We start from the raw sequence: 9,556 nt of genomic DNA on the forward strand, positions 1-9,556 counted from the left end.
ACAATCAAGTGGGTCTGAATAAAACAGGTGCCCATGATAGCCAAGTAAGTATCCCTGGGAGGGCTTCACTAGCTCAGAAATACCCAGAAATGGTACTATATCGAGCAGGTTCAACAGAGTCCCTGCTGGGGATTCTGTGTCAAAACGGAAATAAACAACTCCAGTAGCCATCCATCATGGTCATCATACCCAGATAGCCTTTCTGCCAAGGTCGAGCGGCTGATCAGACAAAAGGACGTACGTAGTATCAGTATCCACCCAGGTCTGAGTGAGCGAATCTTTCTCTTATCGCGAATAATGATAGAGATAACCACCAGACATGAAATAAGCTGAGTCGAACACTCGGCATAATTATATCAAATGTTTGCCCTTGATTGTTTGCAAGTTTCTAGGTCTTAAGCCGCCCGATCCATCCATCCGCTGGCTCGCTAGGCCATCAAACGAAAGATCGTCAGCTCTGGGTTTCTCTAGCGGGAGCCAGGACACCTCAGGGGCAGCCAACAGCCAGCCAATCGAAACGCAAGGCTCTCATTACCCACTGCAACCCAAATGACAATGTAGTAATACGAATTTAATTTATCTGAAAGAAAGTGCCTATTACCTTAAAAAGCAACCAGAAAAAAATTTCAGTCGAGTTAAAGGAGACTTCTCTCTCCATGTCGTGGCATGGTAAAGCCACCCAGTACTGTCAATCCTAATGCCGCAAATAGGATTCTTTAAAAATAGAAAAAAAAAATAGCGCTACTCATTTGCGTTATTGGACAAAGCCTTGAGGGCGAGGGCCAAGCATGAAGCGATATTGCGTGCGCGGCAGTCAGGGATGACTGTGTCTAACTTGACCCTACAAGCCATGTCTAGCCGAGACAGCTTATCTTCAGTTACAGGGAAAAAAAAAAAAAAAAAAAAAAAGCCGACTGCTACCCCTCCCCTGGTCTCACGTCGTATACCACAGTACATGCATAGTGGAGAGAGAAATTAACCCCATGAAAGTTGTTTGCCTATTGCTTGCAGGCCTAACTTGGGTTACAACGGCTGTCCAGAAATGGAACAGACTTTCACAGCCATGGTTATTTCAAAACTGTTCAAGACTCAGCCCGCGGCATGTAACACTTAGCCTACCTTGAGGGACATACTATGGTACATTAACACTGCAGGGCTGGTGTTGCCGATTTGAGCACGAGCATCCTTACCTTGACCAGAGGGGAAAGCATGGTAGTGCTGGTTATGGAACTAATATACAATTAATGTAAACGGGCATAAAACTTTTTTTGTTTCTAATGCCATATTCGCCTAAGCCAAAGGTATTTAAAAGGAGGAATGAGGCGAATAATCAGACTAGAAGTATTCGTGCATATCATCGCCTACTTTCCACTTCATCCAATTCGATTTTGAATATCTTGTTTTGTTCAACTTGGTATATACGTCGCTTTTATTCTCCTTTCTATTACCCTTTTATTTGTTTTTGTTCACTGCCTTTTAGTTGCTAGTATTTCGTACTTGCCTTTCAAGAGGTGTTGCTTTGTCCAGTATCCGCCCCCCACAAACAAACCAAAAAAATAAAAAATAAAAATAAAAATGCGTGTCTCGTCCGTTTCCGCCATTCTTGTGGCCTATGGTGCCATCGCTGCTCCTGCGCAACATTCTGAAGCAACCCACCACCTTGAGCGCCGAGATCTTACCAGGCATGTTTAGTTGCGTGTTTGACTGGAGGTGCAGCGGCCCTCTTCGACGGCATGCCAATTCCACAAGTAATTGTTGGTACAGCCGGTTGTAAAAATTTTTGCGAGTATGCTGTTGGCCGCAGAGATGATTGCTCTGATAATGACTCTGATGATGGCTTCAATTAAGGATCCAATGCTGGCTCCTATAACAAACAGGCGACAGATTTATTAGGATATTATAGTAAGCATCTGTATACACATGTGTTTGCAGTCATTATCGATTCGAAGCCGTTTTTTGGTTGTATTGCTACTGTAGGTTGGAATGTGGCACTCAAGTTAGTTAGTGATACTAAGCCAAAAGTTTACCCCACTTGCGTGCAGCTCTAGTGGGCTGGCGGATGCACAAGTTTAATGTCAGGCACTTATCCGTAGCAGTTGAGGGACACACTTCCTTTGTTCTTCGCCACTACTACGAAGCAATCACTGGGTTGCTTTTTGCTCTTACTTGCCTTGAAATTCCCTGAAACCAGCAAGATGCAGTTAATTTCCAAGATTCATTTTAAGCCTTTTTTTACTATTATCTTTATCGTCATCATTACTACTAACTTTAGTTTTTTTTTATTTTTATCTTCAATGCATTGCTTCTAAAAGCGTGTCTATCTGCAAGTTATTTTCCCAAGATATTTTAGGAGGGGCGAATCCTGCCCTGCAGGTTAAGAACTTGGACATTAGGTCCATCATCCCCGCATTTTAGTGAGGCCAGGGTTTCTTTAGGTTGGGACGAAATAGCATTAGCGCAAGTGGCCGGAGGGCCAATTTCATCGTACCGACGTACTATACAGTTCCAACAGAGCAAATGTTGGCTGTATGAGACGATGGAGGGTCAAAACTTACCTCGAACGCAGGGATTAAAGAGCAATTAAATGAACACCACTCACAAGACAGGAAACAACTATGGCAATAACATTACGCAAATAATAACTGGTGGCCAATATGTGACCACACGGGATAATGAACACACCCGAATACCGAACTGACCAGTCTCCGAGTGCGCCCATTTGTTTTCTGGCGGCTGTCTGCTGTCTGAGCCTCATGCATCCTCAACCAGAAGCAGTATGGTTTCCCGCCGAAGCTATCGGTCACCTCATGCAGCTGGCCATCACACTGTATCGAATACCTGAACAGTCTGCATCCTGTGTTTTATTGATCACAGCTGAACCCTGTCGCTTTTGGAAAGGCTGAACCAACCGCTCTGTCAGACGACCCCTGTTGCCATGCGCAATCTTCCAGCTGTTTACTTATCTAGCAGCTTTGTGGGGTTCTTGGCTGGAAGCTGTCTTCTTCCAACACTGCCGGATGTGACAAATCGTGCTTTGGGCGACTAAAAACCCGGCCTGTCTGGTCTGTCCTAATGTTATCTGTGAATTCTAGGCCTGAAAAAAAAAAAAAGGTGTGCGGCACAGTCAGACCATTTCAAGTATCGTCGTGGAGGGTTCCCAACCGCATCCTCGGTCCCGGGTAGGCACAAGCCCTGGCGGGTGTTGCTTGAAAATCCTTTGCCCGAGTCTCTACTTCTCTCGGACGGCTACACCATATCCGGTATTTCCACAGACCGCGCGGGGGGATCGTGTCAGCATCCTGTGCCTCATCCTGACGGCCCTTGGGTGCGAACTCATCCTTTTTGTTATTACGCAAGGTCCCGATACCATGGATTTTGTATCGTAGCCTAGACTCCAGTTTTGGGGTTGCGCCCCAAAGAGTTTCCACCCGAAAACCTCCCATCGGAGATATGTGGCCACGAGGTATCGGGGGATTGGTGTACTTACTGTATGAAGGGTCTGAGCCAAGCAAGGCGGTCCAGTCTCAATCTCAGGATGCCCTATAACCCATGCCATGCTCCCACAAACCTGGTTTAGGCTCTTCATGGATATCACAATGCCACATGGTGAGCGTGCTTTTTTGCCCGATGTTTGTTTTGCTCCCTACACATGTCCCAGAGATACAACACAAACCCTTTTCAACCCAAGACTCATGTGACGAGAGCGAGGTGCGCGTTAATCTCACTGCGTCGCCGGCTTACATCACACTAGCCGCAAGGAACAAAAGATCGACAAAGAACGAAGAGGTTGTTGTAAGCAAAGGCACGCTAGGCAAGGGTTCGATTACGATGTGCGCCGGTGAGGGTGGAAGGAATTTGACCACATTTTTCTTTTTTTCTTCAAGGGCCCTGGAAGCTTGACCCAAAGAAAGACGATTTGCAACACGACAGGTGATACGCGCGTACGGGCATGCAAGGGAGGTCTCAGGGATACTTGGCCGCCGGCCATACCGGAGGGATGTCTCTCCGCTGCAGCCGACTCCGTCCTTTGATCATGTTTTCACATCGGAGATGACCCGTTCGATTGCTCCCAACAGACTGTTTGCCCAATGCTCCTCACTGGCCCATCCTGACAAGTATACCAACGTGATGGCCTGACGATACCCATTTTTCACCAATAGAGCATGCACAAACACTGGGTGGCACCTTGTGGTATAAGAACGTATTCAGACCTACTTGCGGCATAAGACAATGCCGCTGTTATGCGGCCTGGCTTAGACCATTTCGCCCAGTTTCACGGCTAAATGGTCGCCCAATGCAGGTTGCATTCACCCCCGTGCTGTCTGTATATGAGAGAATTCATATGACGCAATTCTGTCCTCAGTGATGTGGAACGACTGTGTTACCAGTGTAATAGTTGCCGATATGGGCCGGTGCCCGCGCTACTGGGACTTTCCATTGGAAAACTTAGTGCTGATCTCGTGCAGCATCCTTTGAAGATAGTTGACGGCTGCAGCAATCACAGCGGCCGAGCCTGGTGGGTGGCATGAGGCACTCTTGGCTTCGGAGAACATACTACAACGGTATGACGGTACACTTAAAGGTAACACGGCCAAGTGTTGTTTGGCTCGTTGTATCACAGCTGGGGTTGAGATATACCTGGAAAGATAGGAGGTCTGGAAGAGTCCCCACGTATCACTGCATGTTCTGGGCAGCATGCTACAGACCCCGACTGGGACCCTTCGTGCTTATTCTGCAGATGTTAGTCTGTGTTCCTGGGTCGGGGGGTTTGTCAGATATGTTTATGTCGTCGAACGCTGAAATCGTTGTGTAGTGCACACTTTGTACACACTTTGCCTCTTGGTAACGTGTATTTAAACACTGATGGGATCTATGGTGCATTCTGTGTCAGGTTGTACAGGATACGCTAGCGGATAATAGACCCTGAGCGGCTATAGGGGGTATTCACATATCCCAGAAGATGAGTCTCACGTTGAGCAAGGGAATGCTTCGGTCCGTGACATAGACCAAAGTTGTGCATACACAGACTTGGAATCTGTATACATGTATACAGGGAAATGTCACCTCATCATTGTTATGAACTGTTGAAGCACACTAATTGTTGGTGCTTTCTTGGCCATCAGCACTGCAAGAGATTGTCCCGTGATGATTTGCTTGGGGCAAGGACGGAACAAACGGCAGAACTTGAATTAGATGCACCAACAGAACCCCGAAAGCCATTGAGTGATACATCAAGGGATCCCATTATCAGTCATTTTGTAAGTCATCATACGCGGTGAAATTCGGAGCAACGCGTATCACTGAGCGTTCCATAAAAGATCACATCGTAAGCCATAGAATGCTACAATGTTATCACTATACAGTGAGAAAGGCATCTTCTAGAATAGTTGAGCTTTGCTAATTACCTACCCTGCACCAAGCTTAGTCCCAAGCTCAGTCCTGAGCTATGGCTTGCTCTGATATGGTACAGCCATGACGCCTCCGGCATCGAATAATACGAGGCTTTCATAAGACTTGTAGATTAACCTTTGTTCAGAGCACCGAAATCTGGTCAATGAAAATATAATGCTATTCAAATTTGAAAACACAATCTTACTCATGGCGACGAAAGAAAACAAACAAGGGAGGTAGTCAATAGCCAGGATCACACCGGAGCTCGGAGAATCACTGTTCCCCACCCCCACCTTAGATGCAGTAAACCGCTTGTTCGTCGCCGCCGCGTTTGGAGCTTTGTCGAAGGAGCTCAATTTGACGTGCAGCGGCTTTCCAAGAGCTCAGGTTTTTTTTTTTTTTTTTTTCGTCCGCCCTTTTGGTCGCACCGTCAAAATCGTGACCTGCATTTCTCAACCAACCCGTTCGCGATTTCATTTTCTTATTTTTTAGAAAGACCCTGTACAAGTTTACAAACCGGTCTGTCCCTTGACTGCCAGGCGCTCTTTTACTTTTTTGAATCGGCCACTCTAGGGTCCTTACCCCCACCTCGGCCTCTTCAAGATGCAGGCTCCAGTCGTGGTGATGAGTACGTCTTGATCCTCCTCCGCAGTCGCATTTCCCCAACATGTTTGGTGACTGACAACAGGCTCCTCACAGACACCCAGAGTGGTGGTGAAAGGCAAACCGGGAGGAAAGCGCAGCTTTCAAACATTGCAGCAGCAAAAATGTGAGCTCGCCGCCGCCCCAAGTTCCCCCTCCCTGCTACTGCCACACCACGGAAAGCAAACAGACCCAGCTGACCAAAGGCTAACCCCCGTTCGCGTAGCGTCGCCGACATTATCCGATCATGCCTGGGCCCCAAGGCTATGCTCAAGATGCTGCTCGACCCCATGGGCGGCATCGTCCTTACCAACGACGGCCACGCCATCCTGCGAGAGATCGAGGTATCGCACCCCGCCGCCAAGAGTATGATTGAGCTGAGCCGGACACAAGATGAGGAGGTCGGTGATGGCACAACATCCGTCATCATCCTCGGCGGTGAGATTCTGGCCCAAGCCCTGCCCCAGCTCGAGCGCAACATCCACCCTGTCGTTATCATCTCGGCCTTCAAGCGTGCTCTCAAGGATGCCCTGGAGATCATCGACGAGATCTCAACACCGATAGATATCAACGATGATGAGGCCATGTATCAGCTGATATCCTCTTCGATCGGCACAAAGTTCGTGTCAAGATGGTCCAAACTCATGTGCAGCCTCGCGCTGAAGGCAGTCCGCACCGTGACGTGGGAGGCGGGCACTGGAAAGCGGGAGGTGGACATCAAGCGCTATGCGCGTATCGAGAAGGTTCCTGGAGGCGAGATTGAGGACAGCAAGGTCTTGGACGGTGTCATGCTCAACAAGGACATTACGCATCCCAAGATGCGCAGGCGGATCGAGAACCCCCGCATAATACTACTCGACTGCCCTCTCGAGTACAAGAAGGGCGAGTCTCAGACACAGATTGAGATCACCAAGGAGGAGGATTGGAACAGGATTCTTCAGATTGAGGAGGAGCAGGTCGAAGCCATGTGCAAGCACATCTTGGAGCTCAAGCCCGATCTGGTGATTACCGAGAAGGGTGTATCCGACTTGGCACAGCACTACTTCATGAAGGCCAATGTCACCGCTCTGAGGCGTGTGCGCAAGACAGACAACAACCGCATAGCGAGGGCAACGGGAGCCACGATTGTGAACCGGGTGGAGGATCTGCAAGAGTCGGACGTGGGGACGCAATGCGGCCTCTTCGAGATCGAGAAGATCGGCGACGAGTACTTTACCTTCCTGACCAAGTGCAAGACCCCCAAGGCATGCACAGTGCTTCTCCGCGGCCCGTCAAAAGATATCCTCAACGAGATCGAGCGCAACCTGCAGGATGCCATGGGCGTGGCTCGCAACGTCATGTTCCATCCGCGCCTGTCACCAGGCGGCGGTGCCACCGAGATGGCCGTCTCTGTTCGTCTGGGTCAGCTCGCCAAGAGCATCGAGGGAGTGCAGCAATGGCCATACCGCGCGGTGGCCGAGGCGCTCGAGGTCATCCCCCGCACTCTTGTCCAGAATGCCGGCGCCAGTCCTGTGCGAGTCCTTACCGATCTGCGTGCCAAGCATGCAGAGGGCAAGAGCTCCTGGGGCATCAACGGCGACACTGGCGGCCTGGCTGACATGAAGGAGTATGGCGTCTGGGAGCCCGAGGCCATCAAAGTGCAGAGCATGAAGACGGCAATTGAGGTAAGTCTGGTTTATATGATGGCTTATTATTACTATCATCATATTTTTGCTATATTTACACATTATCCAACATGTGACAAGCACGTACTGACTAGCGACTAGGCCGCATGTCTGCTCCTGAGAGTCGATGATATTTGCAGCGCAAAGAAGGCACAGCCGGGAGTCGGAACTGGTATGACCGGAGGTGATGATTAGATATTTTAGATCAAGAAACAGCGCGTTTCCCCATGAAAACAAAAGAACTCGGTCCGGATTTGGCATGAAGCTCGTCCTTGGTTGCTCAAACTACTTTGGGAAAAGAAAACGTAGGAGGATGTGCTGGAAGCTGGCGCCCTATTGTATTTGACTGGTAGGTGCCGATGCTGGAGTTCAAGGTAGACAAAAAGGCCACCCGTTCAGTTCAGTAAAAGAATTTCCTCGTGGCCTGTGCTTCCTGAAGCATACTGTAAAAGCGATCAACGTCTCAAGGGCATGAAACCATTTCAGTCATCGTCGTGTATCACTATACCGGGAGCCTGAGCAGAGCCTGGGGTGCCGTTCCCATTGCTGGCCTCGGCTCTAGCCGTCTCTGCGGCCGCCGCCATGACAGCACTGATAGGCTCCAGACCAGAATCAGTGGCGTCATTTTTGCCGTCGCCGTCGCCGTCGCCGTCGCCGTCAGCGCTGCCATCGCCAGCGCTTTTTGCAGCCTTGGCCGCTTCCGTACTCGACTTTGACTTTTCGGCCTGGATAGCCCGAAGCTTTGCGGCCTTTTTCTTTTCCCTCTTCTCCCTGTTCTTCCTAGTCTTTTCGTCGTCCTTGGTCTCGTTCTCGGCCTTTTTCCTCTCAAACTCTTGCTTCTCCTGCTCCTTCCTCAGCTCCTCGTCCATGACCCTGAGGCGCTCATTCTCGCGCCGCCTGCTGGCCTTGTAGACGTGAAACTCCCCGGAGCCTGCACCGGCGCTGGAGCCCTGGACGTTGGTGACGATCTCGGGAGGGGCGGCGAGCCGGGGCTTCTTGTCGCCGCCGGTCGGAAAGCGTATCTCCTGGTCGGGCTTGGCGAAGAGGGCATCGAGGTGCGCGGCCTGCTCCGAGACCGGGGTCAGGGCGCGCTTCTTGGTCGGGCGCTTGGAGCGCGGGTCGGCCGACGTCGGGATGCTTTCCGGGCCCTCGCCAGACATTGTGGGTTAATTATTTTTGTTTATAATTTTTTTTTAATTTTTTGGGCGACGTTTTAACAGACGAGATTTTTTTTCCCTTGCTTTTTTGTTTTTGGTGGTTTGCTTCGTCTGGATCGATATCACACACATGCGCGGTGCGCAGCGTGCGGGGTGAAGAATGTGATGCAAACGCGCGCGCGTATTCTTTCCCAACGGAAATGTTTCGCGGTATACCTGCTGCGGGAGTCCAAAATACGCGTCGCCTTGGACGGGGGCGCCGCTGGCCGGTGTGATGTGGGCGGGCGTTCTAGACCTTTCGACAAGCCAACCAAGCCAACTATCTATCTATCATGTGTCATACACGTCAAGGGCGCACAAGGCCAGGTCTGGGGTGTGGTCTTGGTGGAGCCCTGGGGGTTTTGGTCGCTGGCAAAGCACCAACACGACCTCAAGAGGGCGGCAAGGCGCGTGTCAGGCTGACCACTGAGAAGGAGGCTATATGGAGTTGGTTGGGAGTCTTGGTGAAAGTTGCACATTCTATAGTCACAGTTGGGGGCCTTGTTGGTGCTGGCGCCTGCAGAATGGCGTGATTGTAAATGGGGTCGGCAGCGGTTAATGGACAATTGGGACGAATAGATTGGTGGTAGAGCCCAAAGACAGAGAAAGAAAAAAAAAAAAAAAAAAAAAAAAAAAAAAAAAAAAAAAAAAAAAAAAAAAAAA

General features: G+C 49.9%; 3 protein-coding genes across 3 annotated transcripts in view; 2 read left to right on the forward strand and 1 right to left on the reverse strand.

The window, feature by feature from the left end:
* Positions 1–5,994: 5,994 nt before the first annotated feature.
* Positions 5,995–7,892, forward strand: PpBr36_07124 (uncharacterized protein; the record flags this gene model as incomplete). Its single annotated transcript, XM_029894262.1, has 4 exons — positions 5,995–6,019; positions 6,091–6,160; positions 6,260–7,697; positions 7,800–7,892. 4 exons carry the CDS (start codon positions 5,995–5,997, stop codon positions 7,890–7,892), a joined length of 1,626 nt encoding a protein of 541 aa, XP_029748899.1.
* A 287-nt stretch (positions 7,893–8,179) lies between these two features.
* Positions 8,180–8,857, reverse strand: PpBr36_07125 (uncharacterized protein; the record flags this gene model as incomplete). Its single annotated transcript, XM_029894263.1, has 1 exon — positions 8,180–8,857. The coding sequence occupies one exon, from the start codon at positions 8,855–8,857 to the stop codon at positions 8,180–8,182; it is 678 nt and encodes a 225-aa protein (XP_029748900.1).
* A 329-nt stretch (positions 8,858–9,186) lies between these two features.
* PpBr36_07126 (uncharacterized protein) overlaps positions 9,187–9,556 on the forward strand; it is a gene marked incomplete at both ends in the record, with an annotated part of 656 nt that continues 286 nt past the window's right edge. Inside the window, one exon of the mRNA XM_029894264.1 lies at positions 9,187–9,396. Within this exon, the coding sequence (XP_029748901.1) occupies positions 9,187–9,396 (210 nt within the window). The remainder of the gene's footprint in view (positions 9,397–9,556) is intronic.

The sequence above is a fragment of the Pyricularia pennisetigena genome, chromosome 1 (assembly GCF_004337985.1).
Source record: "Pyricularia pennisetigena strain Br36 chromosome 1, whole genome shotgun sequence".
Taxonomy (NCBI): Eukaryota; Fungi; Ascomycota; class Sordariomycetes; order Magnaporthales; family Pyriculariaceae; genus Pyricularia; species Pyricularia pennisetigena.